Below are 18,658 nucleotides of genomic sequence, written 5' to 3'. Positions count from 1 at the left end.
TATTACAATATAAATATTTTTAATTTTACGAATTGAACTAAATTTTAAATAAGCCCAATTATATTACAAAGCTAACGGAAAATAATCATAATTATTACAATATAAATATTTTTTTATTATCATATTAAATTTATAATTAAAAATTTTAAAAATATAAATCATTGGGCTGATTGGGGAGAGAGTGTCTCCCCAATCAGCCCTATCTAAAGGGCCTGCAATGGTTAATTACAGGCTGCAGTTGGCCATTGCGGGCCGATGGATCTCCAGACATAAAAATATAAGGGCTTTTTTCATAAACAACCAACATTTGGTAAATTATTACTTTTATACAGACAAGAGTTTTCAATATGAAAACTACTATACACGCTGAAAAATATTACTTTTATACGGATCTATATATATATAAGATATTACAAGTCAAACCCTCATGTAAAATGAATAATTTTCTCTCTCATCACAATTAATTTTTCTCTCCTCTTTCTCAACTCATCTCTCTCAGCTCGTGTTTGCTCCATCGTTTTCAGCCGCTACGTCCTCTGTTCCTCTGCTCCTCTATCATCGTTCTCATCATCGTCTCCGCCAACGCCATCGTCTCCGCCTCCTATAATCGTCGTCGTCATCAATTTTGATTTCAAATCTCCAATTTATTCATTGTTCTTCTTTTTCTTTTTATTTTTTATTTTCAGATCTATAAATTTTATACTGTTTTTTCACCATTAAACATGTATGAAGATTATATTTAGAGAATATAATGTTAATTATATGTTATGTAAAATAAATTTGTGGTTTAATGAAATAATTTTTTGTTATTTCTGCATTTTTTGTGTTTGGTTGTATTTCTGTATTTTTTTATTCTGCAACACAATTTGTTGATGATGGTTAATTGCTGAATAATTATAAGGTTACAGTGTAGGTTACAGTGTTGTTGATTTTATGTTGATTTTGTGTTGATAATCAGTTGGTATTTGTTTGATTTTAATATTAAAAAATTTTATTCTAGAAAAATATTGGTAAATTAGATAATTTTGACCGTGAAATAAATTAAAAAAAATAAAATTTAACTGAAATTAGATAATGATATGTTAGCATTATCATGTGACATGTTGTTGATTTCTTGTCGATTTTTATTAATTGTCACCGTCTTTTAAAAATATATGTTCTATTTTATTTTTTACGTTGATTCGTTGTTGATTTATTATGGACACCATGTTGATAAGTATTTCAACCTTTTTTTTCATACTAATTTTTATGTTGACATGTTGTTGATTTGTTGTTGATTTATTGTTAACATTATGTTGATAAGTATTTCAACTCTTTTTCATATTCAATTTTATATTGACACGTTGTTGACATAATGTTGATAACATGTTGATTTTTCAATCATTGAAAGAAAAATAAAGTTTAGTCTTAATTTGTTGTGTTGATGAGCTGTTGAAATGCTTTTGATAATATGTTGATTGTTTATGACTTAAATCAATCAATGTTCTCATTTTACAAATATCTTGACAAAATTAGCATTAATTGTTGATATCGTGTTGACATTGTTGGGTTTTATGGGTTCATAACGCATCGGAATTTCAAAAATTTATCTAAAAACCCAAACCAAGATCCATGTAATTCGAATTAACAGAATAATTACTTATAACTTGTATGTCGAATTCAACAGCAATGTAGGAAGGAAGGAGGTGGTTCACTTTGGTGATACCTGGCCTCGGATCAGAAACGCCTCCAAAAGAATGCGTCCTCTACGAGTATCCACACGAACAGACCTTAGCCAAAACTAGTGCTTGTGTGCTAGCACTATTGCTTCACAAGCAATTTCGAATTTTAGTGATTTAGTGAATAATGAATTTCGTGATCCTCAAACCAACTGCTTAATGAGTATTTATAGTGATAAATAACACTAGGGTTTGAGACAAATTCGAATTTCAATCTCATTGCAATTCTACAAGTTTATGTTTATTAAAAACTCTTTTTTGATAATTATCCATATATATTAATTACTATATTTATTATTTTCCAAAAATAATAAATTAAGGAAAACACATATCCTTAAATTTTGAATTAATATATATATTTATTAATATATATATATTACGAATTATATATATATATATAATTAATCACTTAATCACATTGGGCTTGTACAACCCATAACTGTTTTGGGCCTGTTCTTAGTGTGCGACCCTGTAGGTTCATATAACGTTGGCAGTAGGCTCGAAATCCCTATTTCAGCCCACAAGTCATAAGTGGCCTCTAACAAGACATTATGACTACCCAAGTTATATGAATATCGATAATCCGATTTAACCATTTACAATAATATTTTAATCCCTTTGTCTCTCGATATCCAGATTGAATATAAGGCATAGTTATGTCATCCTTATAACATTCAATCATTAGTTTCTTGACTCTAAATAGACTGAAAATGATAACTTCTTATCAATTAGCATGGCCATGCATTTTCTTCAGTCTATCTTCTTCAAGGGGCCCATAGATATCTTACTCAAATAAATGAGGGACAAATTCCTTCTCAGTCACTCACATTTCTCACATAGTTACTTTGGTATTATCCTGTTAAAGATAATGTAAGACTGTATCAAAATATGAAATAGCTATGTAGAAATCCATGATGATTTCAAGGTCAAAGGATTATACTAATAGAACTGTAATGAGAATTACTTATGACAGTGATCTATGTAGTATTCTCACAGTGGGTCATCCGGTGCCTTATTTCTCAAATAGCACCTATGATTTGACTTAATATCTCATATACATGATTAGTAAAACATAATCATCAGTCAACATCATACTAGTCTAAATGTTCTATTAAGACTAGGGATAGATGGTATATAATTCTTTTATTAAACCTAAGGGTTCTACTATCAAGTCACATACTCGATGACCTTAGAAAGAATTAACCATTCACGTATTTTAATCATTAATATAAAATGATAAAAAACTGCCAATCAATAAATAATAAAATGATAAAGTCAAAACATGGTCAAACATGATTGACCTAGTGCATATCACTAACAGACATTATGTTAATAACTTGTTAATATTATAGTAGTAATTTTACTAAAGAACAACAAAGATACAAAATGTTTAAAATAAATGAATCAGATAAAGAAATTATCAGAGTAAGCAATCAAAATAATATGAAAAAACAACAACAATAATTCCAATGAAAAAATAAAATTATTCTTACAAATAAAAATAAAAATATATTAAATATACACCAACACAATAGTTCACAAAATATTAAAAGTTTATTTCACAAACAATATTATCTTATTTGTCAATATTGAAATAAAAACAATCAGTTGATATCAACATAATATCAACATAAAATTAACAGCACTTAACATTACAATAATTCAGCAATCAATCATCATCAACAAATCGTTCTGCAGAAAAAAAAACGCAGAAATACAAAAAAATGCAAAAATAATAGAATTTTATTATATAAAATCACAAAATTATTCTATATAACATGAAATAAGTATTAGAATCTTTAAAGATACTCTTTATACATGTTTAATGGTGAATAATTAGTAAAAGATAAACAAATTACAGATCTGAAAATGAAAAAAAAGAATAAAAAATTTCAGAACTAAAATTAAAAAGATTAAAGAAAAATAGCGCGGCGAGAGAAAGGCGGAACGATAGAGGCGAAACGGCGAAGGCGGAGGCGGTGGAAACAAAAGAGCAGAAATCATGAAAATTTTCTTTCACAACTCAAGAAATCGTGGAGAAAAAAAATGATTGAGAGAAATAAGAAAAATCGTATAATAGAAAAAAATTTAAATTAAAAGTTATTAAAGTAAAAAAATAAAATAGGTAAAGTAAAGATTTGGGTTGGGCCGTATAAAAGAAAAGAGTGGCTGATTTTTTGTATTTCATATAAAAAGCCCAAAATATAATTTTTGTAATCTAGGGCACAAAAACATAAATAGTAAATTGAGGGGGACACTTCTTTGTCAAAAATCCCCCATTACACAACAGCGCTTAACGTATAAGCCGTCGACAACAATATGCATAGAAGTGAAATTACATGTGTTCATCACCAAATATAAATCATATCAACACATTTTGAGGACATTTCAGTAGTTATTTTGCAATTTATTTTGTACATTAACTAGAGTAACAGGCTGAACATATATATCAACTACTAGCACCTTTCATTTTCATCTGCCACAAAGAAAGAACAGAACTATAACTACCAGCTAAAAAAACGTTTAATAGTAAATGGTGTTGACAAAATCATTTCCACATATTAAAAGAAATATCGAGCATTGACAATTTCAACTCATTTAAGATGTAGAATTGGAATTCTGGCACTTATATAATCTAATAAAGCCCATGTAAAATCTCAGACATCTCTCTAAAGTAATGCTAAGCATGTGGGAAAAGCTTAAAATGCTGATAATGACAGAATGCTACACAGATTTACATGGAAAATATTGTCCCTACAGAGAAAGCAAAGTTCTTTTATACACACAGCTAGAATGTTTGTATAGTACAGCTTACTTAAGAGAAGGGTGAAACTAAAATTATAAGACTTAAAGAGATATATCATATAGCAACTTTCTTGCAATACAAAGCAATCAATTGAAAACAAATGAGGGCGACTCATTACGATTCTTGCTTTAATTCTCAATTTGCAGCTAACTTCACAAAAGAAGAAGACAAGAAAACAACTGCCAATGTATCTTGTGTCTCTCAATGTATTGCATTTGTATCAATTAAGTGGATAAAGAATCAGTTGCAAACACACGACAACGATTGAAGTCTCGGTTTCAGAATTGAAAGCCACCAAAAAGCGAGTGGATCAAGAAACATACAAAATGCCATGACGGTACAATAATAGGCAACCTGAAGTAAAAACAGTCCAGAGAAACATAATTCACCAAGCCATAAATAAAGTCATTTCTTTCATAAAAGAAGTACAAGGAAGTAAACTGCATAAGAATTGAAAATTCTTAAATGAGCTTCCTTCAATCTGAGATAATCCAAAGAGAGAGAAGTACCAGGATAGGAGGCGCAAAAAACTGCAAGACTACAAGGCATAAGTAGTGACTGTGCAGGAAAACTTTGGCTCTACTAAAATCCAAATCGGGAACTTTGCTGGCATGCAATCGCTGGTACCAGGGCAACAAAGCTTCATTCAAATACATTTGCAAATTTGTCCGTAAAGCAATTATTTGAATAAGACCTGATAGCAACAAGCACCAGAGCCTAAATTTTGTCAAGTCTGATCGTATAAAACCCACATGTCCATCATTGGCGCTTGAATTCAAATGTGTTCCGCCACTATTATCAATGTTCTTATCAATAAGAATGTCAAATAATGGAGTAATCCAAAGCAATGTTGAGAAAAATGGCAATAAAAAGGAAGCATATAGGATCATTCTAGCAAACCATCCACAGTATACCATACTCAAATTAGATCTTAACTGATCTGTTCCAAGCCAAAAAGCACGAGCATTCGTTGCGGCGGGCATATACAATATGCCAGCAAAACAGCCCATCAAAACAGAAATAAAAAACCTCCATTTCGCATAAATTGATCCGAAATCAAAATCAAGAAAAGCGCGAGCAGCACCAGAACAAATCAAGCAGCCCAAGATAAACCCTAAGACCCCAAAAAAGCACATTCAACAGTTTATCAGACCTCTTAGAAGCAGACTTCTCAAAAGCTAATTTTTTTGTAAAACAATCCTCGAGTGGCCATCACTGTTTGCACTTAATTAACCACTTATCTCTCACCTTTTATACATGTAGCCCAACCATATACCACAACATTTACTAAGTAAAACTATTTGCACATAATTAAGCAACAAGCAAAAGTTAGAGATGCAACGAAAGCCCAGCAAAGATATAAAATCAGAATGGGATAAACAATAAATCTATGTATGCAAGCCAATCAAATGAACATGGTGAAAAACTTCAACATTTCACACTAACCAGAAAGAGTGCAACAACAAACAAGGGAAAGTCAAATAAGAAACACAACCACACTTACCCGACCAAGGGGCAATAATTTTTTGAAAAACTGGGAAAGCACAATAACAAACATGCAACCAAATAATAAACATCCTAATATTTTTGGTAAATCCATTCGACCTCAGCTTCGAGATACTCATGTGACATGTTAGGCTTGGAAACTGTTTTCTCGTACATGATCCTAGTCTTGGCCGGTGCCTTTTCTTCTGGAACGAAGAAAGTGTTGGCAGAGAGAGCAACAGAGTTTTCATGGTTATCAACCAGATTCTCAGCTGCAATGACCAGAGAGGCATGTGATGGAACAGCGACAAGTAACCTCTTCAGCACAATGATCCCATCCTTAGCCACTTCCGTATTCTCGCGGGAGTCGATAAGGGGGATTTGATGGGTGAAACAGCAAGGGCGAGCATAGATAGAACCAGAGACGGTGGTGATGTTCCTGCCATTCTTGACTTTAATCTGAATCTTGGCCACTAGTCCAGGGCGCATAACAGCACACCATGCAAAAATTTGCAACTCAGAGTCATTCCGGCGAGGAGCAAAATCGCAGCTACCCGGGTCGACTCGTATCTCGAGAAGACGGTTATTAAGATAGGGCAAAGATGTCCAATCACATTTAACATTGAAATGACCTCTACTAACTCTCTTACCATCACCAAATACTCGAGCATCCTCATAAAAGTAATCATCTTCGTGTAGTGTACCTTGCAATACAGATTGATCATTCAGAGTGAGAGCAAAGGCAATCCTGTAGTATCTATCACAGCTGAAGAGGCGAGTGGTGTTGGGATCATACAGGGTAAGCGTGCTTCTATCTTCATCTTCGCCGGACAATTCAGCGTCTATGTCCCAACGGAGATCAGGTTCCCCCCAGACTTGGATTACACCTTTCAGTCTACCTTTCAAAGACAATCCAGTGGCAGGTACTTTTTTGTTGCGCTTCAGGATTATTGAATACAAATCCATCACTCTTGGCCCATAATCTACCGTCTTCTCATGACCAACTTTACATACCTCTTTTTCCTCGCACTTTCTTTCTTCCCTCGCCTTAAAAACATTCAGATTCTGTAAACCATCAACACACCTCGGGATCCCAAATTTAGGAGAATTTGAATCACAATCTTCTGCTGGGCTCAGCAATAGCCAATCGGGATCATATTCATAAGTGATACCACCAAATTCCATTTCAATCGTCTGTCCGCTTTCCATGTTTGCTTCTGATTTTTTTTCGTTTTCAACCCTAATTTCTGAAAAGGAGGATTCTTATAAATCACCGTTACTAAGAGTTTTTTATGTTAGGTATTTGATTAATAACACAAAACAAACTAGTTGAGTGACCAAATGTAATTCTCTGCCTTTATTTGAATTTGATATGGCTATTTATATGCCTTACAGATATAACAGAAAAATGCTATAACAAATGAGCCACTAAACCTTTTAACTGGAATACAACTAAAAATTAGCCTAATAATTAGCAACTTATTCTTCCACAGAGATACTGCTCTTTGACTGTTTCCAACATTCCCTCCCTTGAACTTATTCCCTTGAAGCAATCAGTTCATGTCCTGAACACTGCACACTCCAAGTTCCTTGCGTAGTTTCTGGAAAGCTTCTAACTTGAGAGGTTTGGTCATCAGATCAGCAAGTTGATCTTGAGTTCCACAAAACAGTAACTGAATAACTCCTTCTTTGGTGAGGTCACGAAGAAAATGATAGCGCACTCTCATATGCTTAGTTCTTCCATGAAACACTGAATTTTTAGACAACTTAATTGCAGAAGTGTTGTCGCACTTAATAATTGTACCATCCGCTTGCTCTTGATTAATTTCTTTGAGTACTTTTCTTAACCATATAGCTTGGCAAGCACACCCTGCAGCTGCAACAAACTCTGCTTCCGTACTAGATAAAGTAACTATGGGTTGCTTCCGCGAGGACCAAGCTATCGCACCACCACTTAGCATAAAAACATAACCTGAGGTGCTCTTACTGTCATCAAAATCTCCTGCGTAATCGCTGTCAGTGAAGCCTATCAAATCACTTGCATTTCCTTTCTTGTAAAAAAACTCCAAAATCTGATGTCCCTTGAAGATACCTTAATATCCTTTTTGCAACTGCAAAGTGCATATGTGTTGGGTTGGACATATAGCGGCTGATGAGACTGACTGCAAACATTAAGTCAGGCCGTGTTGCTGTGAGATACATCAAACTCCCCACCATTTGTTTGAATAAAGTCGCATCTACTCTTTCTCCATCTTCATCTTTGTGCAATTTCTGACCTGGGACAACTGGATTAAGAACAGCGTTGCTTTCCGCCATGCCAAAACGTGATAGTACTTCAGCTGCATATTTTTTTTGACAAATAAAAATTCCTTCTGATCTTTGAAGAATTTCTATTCCCAGAAAAAATTTCAGCTCTCCTAAATCTGTCATTTCAAACTCATTTTTCATTGAGCATTTGAACTCCCTAAGCATCTCATTGTTGTTGCTAGTAAAAAGTAAATCATCTACATAAATACTTACAATGAGGATACTTTCTCCTTTGCTTTTCACGAACAAAGTCTGCTCACTTGGACTGCACTCAAAACCTTCCTTGAAGAAATAAGACTCTATTCGGCTAAACCAAGCTCTCGGTGCTTGTTTTAGACCGTATAAGGCCTTATGCAGCTTACATACCATGTGCTCACTTCCTTGCTTCTCATACCCTTTAGGTTGCTCAATATAGACATCCTCTTCCAACTCTCCATGTAGAAAAGCAGATTTTACATCTAATTGATGAAGTTTCCACCCCTTTTGAGCAGCTAAAGCTATTATCAATCTTACGGTGTCCATTCTTGCCACTGGAGCATATACCTCTGAGTAGTCAATCCCATATCGTTGAGAGTAACCTTTTACCACCAATCTTGCTTTGTGTTTGCTTATATCTCCATGCTCATCTAATTTAGTTTTGTATATCCATTTGACGCCTATTTTCTTAGATCCGGCAGGTAAGTGAACTAGGCTCCAAGTCTGATTTTTGTTGATAGAATCCATTTCGTTATTCATAGCTTCCCTCCATATGGATTTTTGAACGGCTTCCTCAAAGGTTTCAGGATCCTCAGTTACCATTTGCACCATGTTAACTTCCTCGTCTTCAGATAATCCCTCACCGGAAACATAATCAGCTGCCCATATAGGAGGTTGTCGGATTCTACCCTCCCTTGATGCCAAACCTTCCTCTATGTCTGGTGAGTTAACCTCATTTACACCATCCTCTTCAACTTGTACAACCTCTTGCTCATGCACATCTTCTCCTTCATTTTTATCATCCCATTCAAGCTCTGTTGACTCAATATTTTCTCCATTAGTCTCCCAATTCCATCCAATGTCTTCTTCAAATGCCACGTCTCGGCTGATATGAATTTTTTCAGCGACAGGATCATACATTTTGTGAGCTTTAGATTGCTCACTGTAACCAAGTAGGACACATTTTACACTTTTGTCGTCCAACTTAATCCTCCTAGCATCAGGAATATGAACATAACCCACACAACCGAAAACTCGAAAATGATCTACAGATGGTTTTCCACCACTCCATGCCTCTTCTGGAGTCATATCCTTCACGGCTAATGTTGGTGAGCGATTTAAGACATGAATCGTCCACCTTGCTGCTTCTGGCCAAAAAGACTTAGGGACCTTCTTTTCAGAAAGCATTGCCCTAACCATGTTCATCACCGTGCGATTCTTACGCTCAGCCACTCCATTTTGTTGTGGAGTGTATGCGGTGGTAAGCTGTCTCCTTATTCCATGCTCTCTACAAAATTCATTGAACTCAGCTGAATTAAATTCACCCCCCCTATCTGTTCTAAGGCATTTAATAGGTGAACCAATTTCCTTTTCAACTAATATCTTAAAACGCTTGAAGTGATGAAAGACCTCAGATTTTAATGAAAGGAAATAACCCCAAGCTTTTCGTGAAAAATCATCAATAAAACATAACAAGTACCTCTTTTCTCCGCTTGACATTGGTGTTATAGGACCACAAAGATCCGCATGAAGTAGTTGCAGCCTCTCTGAAGCTCTCCATCGGCTTGCTTTGGGAATTGGTGTCCGATGTTGTTTCCCTTTCATACATGCTTCACATAGTTCACTTGGAGCTGCAATTTCAGGTAAGTCCAGCACCATCTTCTTGGAATGCAACGTACACAATCCTTTGTAGCTGAGATGACCGAAACGATGATGCCATAGTCGGGATTGATCAATACTGCTGACTTGAAGACACTCTTCACTTTTCTCTGCTTTTGAAATGTCACCCAATAAAACAAACATTCTGTTCGCACTCATCACAGATTCAGCCATCTTTCCCTTAAGAGGGTGAAATAAGCTGCAAACACCATCTTGAAAGAGCACAGCAACACCTTTCTCCTGAAATTGACCGACACTAAGAAGGTTGTTCTTAAGCTCTGGCACATAATACACATCACCTATGGCATAGTTGATTCCATTTAGCATAACCTTTACTACTCCTTTTCCGCTTACTAACATTCTAGTATTATTTCCAAGTTTAACGGAGTGAGAGAAACTAGTATCCAAACTTGAAAACATACCAGAGTCTCCACACATATGATTTGAGCATCCGGAGTCAACAAACCACACATTGCTTCTCCTAACTTCACACAACTCCACATGTGCCATCAGTAGCATCTCATCTTCTTCATCTAGCTCGGCATAGTTAGCTTTCTTATTCCATGTAGGACACTCATATTGAAAGTGTCCTAGATTGTGGCATCTATAACATTCAATGGTTGCTTTGTTGAAAAATGCTCCATCACGTCTTTGTCCCCTTCCTCTGAAACCTCCAGCTCTTCCTCTTCCTCTTCCTCTAGCGCCAAAACGACCTTCTACTTTTAGGACTTGATCCTCCCCATCAGTGACAATTCTTCGAAACTTTTGCTCATGAACCACAAGTGTACTTTGTAATTCATCAACAGTCATGGTGTCTGTATCTTTTGCCTCCTCTATTGACACAACCACATAGGTGAACCTTTCCGTTAAAGTAGTTGCAGCCTCTCTGAAGCTCTCCATCGGCTTGCTTTGGGAATTGGTGTCCGATGTTGTTTCCCTTTCATACATGCTTCACATAGTTCACTTGGAGCTGCAATTTCAGGTAAGTCCAGCACCATCTTCTTGGAATGCAACGTACACAATCCTTTGTAGCTGAGATGACCGAAACGATGATGCCATAGTCGGGATTGATCAATACTGCTGACTTGAAGACACTCTTCACTTTTCTCTGCTTTTGAAATGTCACCCAATAAAACAAACATTCTGTTCGCACTCATCACAGATTCAGCCATCTTTCCCTTAAGAGGGTGAAATAAGCTGCAAACACCATCTTGAAAGAGCACAGCAACACCTTTCTCCTGAAATTGACCGACACTAAGAAGGTTGTTCTTAAGCTCTGGCACATAATACACATCACCTATGGCATAGTTGATTCCATTTAGCATAACCTTTACTACTCCTTTTCCGCTTACTAACATTCTAGTATTATTTCCAAGTTTAACGGAGTGAGAGAAACTAGTATCCAAACTTGAAAACATACCAGAGTCTCCACACATATGATTTGAGCATCCGGAGTCAACAAACCACACATTGCTTCTCCTAACTTCACACAACTCCACATGTGCCATCAGTAGCATCTCATCTTCTTCATCTAGCTCGGCATAGTTAGCTTCCTTATTCCATGTAGGACACTCATATTGAAAGTGTCCTAGATTGTGGCATCTATAACATTCAATGGTTGCTTTGTTGAAAAATGCTCCATCACGTCTTTGTCCCCTTCCTCTGAAACCTCCAGCTCTTCCTCTTCCTCTTCCTCTAGCGCCAAAACGACCTTCTACTTTTAGGACTTGATCCTCCCCATCAGTGACAATTCTTCGAAACTTTTGCTCATGAACCACAAGTGTACTTTGTAATTCATCAACAGTCATGGTGTCTGTATCTTTTGCCTCCTCTATTGACACAACCACATAGGTGAACCTTTCCGTTAAAGTTCGCAATATCTTCTCCACTATTTTAGAGTCTGTCATGATCTCTCCATTGCTCCTCATCTCGTTAGCAACAGTCATTACTCGTGCGAAGTAAGCTGTGATTGTTTCATCATTCTTCATGACCAGAATTTCAAACTCTCTTCTCAAGGAATTGAGTAGAGATTTCTTCACTTTGACACTCCCTCCAAACTTTAATTTCATTGAATCCCATACCAATTTTGCAGTTCGGCGATCCAAGATCTGTTGGAATACAGATCGATCAATGGCTTGAAACAAGTAATGCTTCACCTGATGATCCTTCGTCTTCGCATCTTCAAGTCGAGTGCGTTGCACCTCCGTCAGCAAGGTCACCTCTGTTGGTGCTTCAATTCCATGCTCCACACAGCTCCATAGACCCTTTGCCCTAAGAAAATTTTCCATCAATTCAGCCCAGTGATCATAGTGGCCATCAAAGTGTGGAATTTTGGTTAGGGTTTTGTCTTCACTCATCTTATCGTATTTAGTCACTCAAGAAAAAAAACTGTTGTTTTTAATTTCTAAGCCCAGGTGTAGGCTCTGATACCAGATGTTAGGTATTTGATTAATAACACAAAACAAACTAGTTGAGTGACCAAATGTAATTCTCTGCCTTTATTTGAATTTGATATGGCTATTTATATGCCTTACAGATATAACAGAAAAATGCTATAACAAATGAGCCACTAAACCTTTTAACTGGAATACAACTAAAAATTAGCCTAATAATTAGCAACTTATTCTTCCACAGAGATACTGCTCTTTGACTGTTTCCAACATTTTAGACAAATACCCTCAAATAGGCAAAATAATCTCACCGGCACCACTTGACAATATTTAGTTAAAATTTACGATTTGACTTTTTAAAAATTGCAAACATACTTTTTAATCAGATCATCAGCCAAAATCTACTCAAATTCAAATCTACAAAACTGATTCTTGCAATCTAATTCTATCAGATGTAATTTTCCATCGTCAAACTCAACTTTCTATTTTGATGAACAGATCTCACAACTTATATAGTGAAAGAGTAGCAACAGCAGCTCCCCGTCTGTTTCTCATCCCGACCTCTTCGTTGTTCCATCTCACCAAATCGCTGGTCATCGATGTCTTCTCCACTTTTGCTTACAATGATTTCAAAAAATTGCAGAAGTTTGTTGAAGAAGGCGGCGCTTTTCTCTATATCAGACGACGACTGTTGGAAAGTCGAATTTGTTGTGTAGATATGTGAGAAACGAGTTCAATTTATACTAAAAAGCAACAATATGTGTAGAGATCTTAACTCAAATTGAAAATTGAGTGAGTGATTGAGAGAGAAGAGGAGAAAAAGACAACCAAAATAAAATGCCAAAGCAGACGCACATACATATACAAAAGCAGACCCAACTCAATAACAAAATGGTCACGTGCCTGGATCGTCATGAGCTTTGCTGGGTTGAGTCTTGAAATTAATTTGTAAAATAATTTAATATTGGCATTCTGTTAAAGTTTGTGTACCTTATGCCCCACTTTGCTAACATGCGCGCCATAAATGTCCCACTATTACTCTTGACTCAAAATTAGTTTTAATTTTTTTTAATAATTTACTAAAAGCTTACTATATATTTACTAATAGTCAATTATCGGTTCATTAGAGATATAAAAAATACATTTTAGTTTAAAATCGATTTATTAATAGTTAGTTATCGGTTTACTAATGATTTACTACTGTCTCTATTTTTTTAATTGTCCATATGTTAAATGAATTTGTCTATAATTAGTTGTCAATTTAGATTTTCAAAATCACTTTAACTATTATTTTTCAAATTTATCCCTTCCTAATAAATGACTTCACAACTCAATTAGCAAAGTATTTATTAACTAGTATGGTTATATAAGTATTTATTTTTATAATTTGATACAAATTGTCCACTTTTTTAATATGTGCATTTTTGACTAAATGGACAACTAAAAAAAAAGGAGAGAGTAATAGTCAACTATATGTTAACTATCGGTTTACTTAAAAAAAACAATTTGCTATTGTTTGTTTTTAAAAATTATAAAATATTAAACTTATAGTTTATATCGGTTTACTAAATATAAATTTATCAACGGTTGACCATCATTTTACTTAAAAACCAATTTAATATTGTTTATTTTTAAAAATTATAAAATATTAAACTTATAGTTTATATCGGTTTACTAAATATAAGTTTACCAACGGTTGACCATCAGTTTACTTAAAAACCAATTTACTATTGTTTATTTTTTAAAATTATAACATATTAAACTTATGGTTTATATCGGTTTACTAAATATACGTTTACCAACGGTTGACCATCAGTTTACTTAAAAAAAATTTACTATTGTTTATTTTTTTAAATTATAAAATTAAATTTATGGTTTATATCGGTTTACTAAATATATGTTTACCAACGGTTGACTATCAATTTACTTAAAAAATAATTTACTATTATTTATTTTTAAAAAATTATAAACTATTAAATTTATGGTTTATATCGGTTTACTAAATACTCCCTCCGTCCCATAAAGATAGAAAAAGTACCACCTTTTTTTGTCCCATAAAAATAGAAAAAGTAGAGTTAGTTAAGTCAAAAATTATCAAAATACCCCTACATGCTTATCATAAAACATTAAATGCATATTTTGAAAAGATAAACAAATGAATTGTAAATGTTATAATTAGTAGAGTGGCTTTGGAAAATGTACATAACTAATAAAGTACAAAGGGTAATTTAGACAAATTATCACAAATTACCTATAAATAACTACTTTCTTAATTCTTGTAAAATGGGTACTTTTTCTATCTTTACGGGACGGAGGGAGTATAAGTTTACCAACGGTTAACTATCAGTTTACTTAAAAAACAATTTACTATTGTTAATTTTTTAAAAATTATAAAATATTAAATTTATTATTTATATCGGTTTACTAATTATAAGTTTACCAACAATTGACTATCAGTTTACTTAAAAAATAATTTACTATTGTTTATTTTTTAATTTGTTTTAAAATATTAAACTTATGGTTTATATTAGTTTATTAAATATAAGTTTACAAACAGTTGACTATCAGTTCACTAAATATAAGTTTACTATCGGTTTAATTTTATTCACTAAAAAATAAGTATACTACCGGTTCATTTTCAATTTACTAATGGTATACCGATAGGTTACTTATACTTTCACAATAAATTTGATAATAGATATACTATAATATACTATTTGGTTACCCATTGGTAACCAAATAAATAATCCACCAAAAATAAAAACACATTTTATACCCAAATTTGACCAATAAAACTTATTTTACCAAAAAATCAAATATTCTAGTAGTTTACCTAAAAATTTACCAATTATTAAAAATCAAGAAACTTTAAAAATTAAAATAAATTCATAAATGGTAATCAGATGCTTATTAAATAGTTACTTAATGGATACCAACAGATAATACAAAAATAATAATAATCATTAAACAATTACTATAATTACTAGTATATTATATAAAAATAAATCAAATTATATATTAAAAGTTTACTATTAGATTACCAAATATTTACCTATAATTTGTAATAAAGTAAAACATATAATAAAGTATAGTTTGCTACTAATTAACTAACAATGTACTAAATAGATACTGAATTTATAAAACTAAACAAAAATAACAACCACTATTCATAGGTTTAGAAAACAATCATATACAACAAAACAATTCAAACAAACAACTAAAATTGAAAATGCATATACTAGACAATCACAACTTTTAATTTTTTTCTTCATTTTTGCCTTTCTCGCTTCCGCATTCGTCTTCTTTAACTTCAACCTTTTCGTCACTCTCAATATTATCAGCCATCTTCATGTTCGCATATTGATACAAAAGAAATACAATACGCTCCCGTTATTGATCAGCAAAAATAATACTTTCACCAAGCTTGTCATCAAGTGGATTCAGTCCCTCACAAGTTTTCATTTAGTAACCCTTTAATGAACTGTTAGAAACTATTTAGTAAAAAATAATAGATATAATTAAAATAAAGAGATGTTTTTCCATAACTGTATTTGAAATGATTCAAAAAATCAAGTTGCACCTGTAAGTAAGATTTTGAAGAAAAACGAGCACAAATGGACACATTCATTATTAATGTAAAAATACAGATATTATAGGAAAACTTGGTTTATGATGATAATGCGAAGAATTTGAAATGTCAAAATGGTGCACAAAAAGTTGAACAAGAGGCCTCCATTCACAACAAGTCAAACAGAAAAAATCAAAATAAATAACATCGTTTTACTGTGTCCGAGTATCCACTGAGCATAGAATATTTCATTCACTGAATTACATACACAAACGTAAATGTCAATACTTCTTCCAAAATCACCGAAAAAAATTAAAAAAGAAACTATTTTTAGATTTAATTTGAAGATAAAAACAATCCCATGCAAGCAAATTAAACTCCAGTACTAAATTATCTTATCAAATCATTAACTGGGAAATCATCATTGTAAAAAGAACCCAACTCATAAAAAATCAAGAACTCACAGAAAGAATTAAAATTTAACTTTAGAAATGAAAAGAATACCTGAACATGGAAGTTGTAATGGATAAACAAAAAAACTCCATAATTCTACTTAAATGGCTATTATTCGCATTTCAAATAATCTCAACCACAAAAGCTCTTCACATTGATTGCATAAATCCAAAACTTGAGTTAATAAATTGCAAAAATGGTGAAATAAATACCTGTTTGCATAAATGTTTGTGGCTGGGTTTAAGTGACCACCTGAGATGTTAAACTGTTATGGCTACTCCCATAAAGAGTCCAAAAAATCATAAGCCATTGCTATACTAACCATCATCAATTGTAATCAGAATCCAAAGAAATTCACAAATTATAATGGGCGAAGACGGCGGAAAAAAGAGAACAATAGTGGTGGAATCCTTATGATGGCTAACAGAACCCTCAATTTTACCTGAAAAACACAAAGCCATTGAAGGAGTAGGTCCTTCTTTAATTCTCGAACTCAAAGCTCAGCTCTACAAATCTCAAGAACAATCCAAATCCTCCAAACACTCCCCCGATGCCCATTTCTGACGCCACCTACCACCGCGCCAAGAAAAAGATCACCCCCGCCGATACCTTCTCCGCCAAAAAATTTTGAATCTCGCCGATACATTTTTCAAATGAGCTTTAGAATCTCTTAATAAAAAGATTAGTAAGAAACAAACAAAAAAGATGAAATATGAAAACTAAAAATTTTGTGTCGTATTTTGGCAAGAAAGGAAGTTGGACGGTGTTGTTGAGAATATTTAGGGCCTTTGTGGTGCTGGGCCTAATTTCCACTTTTTTTATAAAATTAGTCGTGAGCCCGCATATTTAAACTTTATATATAATTTAAAGTACGATTAAATTTTAAAAGGTAATATAAATAATTCACAAATAAAATAAAATTCATAACCTATGAAATAATAAAACAAATTATATTAAAATTTATTCTAAGAAATAAATTGTTTTAAAATAATGATTATCTACGATATATTTTTTGTATTTTATTTTCTTAATAATTTCTTGTAGCGGCATTTATCTTTATTTCTCTAATGCGTTTTTTATGTTTTTGTTTGCACTAAAATTAAAATTATGGTCAAATGCCATAAAAGCTCACATTCTTTTCAAACGATTTGACTTTTGACAAAAGATTAATTTCAGAAGTTGATTTGAGATTGATCAAGATTTGACCTTTAACAGAAGATTAGTTTTAGAAGTTAATTTTAGAGTTTTGACCATTAATTTCAGAGGTTGATCAAGATTTGATCTTTGACAGAAGATTAATTTCAGAAGTTAATTTCAGAGGTTTGACCACTAATTTCAGAGGTTGACCAAGATTTGATTAATTTCAGAGGTTTGACCATTAATTTCAGAGGTTGATCAAGATTCGACCTTTGACAGAAGATTAGTTTCAGAAGTTAATTTCAGAGGTTTGACCATTAATTGAGGTTGACTAAGATTTGACTTGACATAAGATAAATTTCAGAAGATGATTTCAGAGGTTGACAATCATGGAGGTTCAAAGGAAGCGAAGCTAAAGCTCGAAACTTTAAATTAGAAAAGGATAAAAGCCTATAATATTAATGTCAGAAGTTAAAAGCCTAGAAGCCCATAATATTGATGTCAGAAGAAGTTAGAAGACCATAAGCCAACCTACGTGATCTTTTTAGAAGCAGTTGAAGAAGCAGCTTCTGGAATTTCTGAAGGTGAAAAGCATCGTGGTGGAGATAGTGGGCAGTTGAAAAGTAAAACTCAAGCAGTAGTTTTCAAAGGCTATAAATAAGAAGGAAGCATAACAATTTTACCCCGAAAAAACATCCAAAAAACCAGCTCAAAGGCAAAAACTCACAAACACTTTGTATTCTCAATTTTCAATCAGTAAAGAACTTTACGATTGAATTTCTTTGTTTTCATTCAAGTTCTCAGCATTACTTTTTTGGAGTACTTGTAATAAGGTTAACCAAACCCCAATCGCTTTTTAAGAAGTTAAGTTCACAATTTGGAATCTACTTCCTGGCACGCCCGCATTTACACTTGTTATTACAAACGCAAAACACCAGTA

The 18,658-nt window shown here is 33.3% G+C and overlaps 1 protein-coding gene and 1 pseudogene across 1 annotated transcript; both read right to left on the bottom strand.

Annotated features, from left to right (window-relative positions):
• Nucleotides 1–4,466: 4,466 nt before the first annotated feature.
• LOC126673682 (uncharacterized) lies at nt 4,467–6,082 on the bottom strand (annotated as a pseudogene).
• On the bottom strand, nt 4,467–7,318 carry LOC130015365 (uncharacterized). Its single transcript, XM_056105333.1, has 2 exons — nt 5,034–7,318; nt 4,467–4,878 (listed from the first exon to the last, which is right to left on the bottom strand). Exon 1 carries the CDS (start codon nt 7,216–7,218, stop codon nt 6,103–6,105), a length of 1,116 nt encoding a protein of 371 aa, XP_055961308.1. The 5' UTR covers nt 7,219–7,318; the 3' UTR covers nt 4,467–4,878; nt 5,034–6,102.
• Between the last annotated feature and the right edge of the window lie 11,340 nt (nt 7,319–18,658).

The sequence above is a fragment of the Mercurialis annua genome, linkage group LG3 (assembly GCF_937616625.2).
Source record: "Mercurialis annua linkage group LG3, ddMerAnnu1.2, whole genome shotgun sequence".
In the NCBI taxonomy this organism is placed as follows: Eukaryota; Viridiplantae; Streptophyta; class Magnoliopsida; order Malpighiales; family Euphorbiaceae; genus Mercurialis; species Mercurialis annua.
This window is presented reverse-complemented; position numbering and strand designations above follow the sequence as displayed.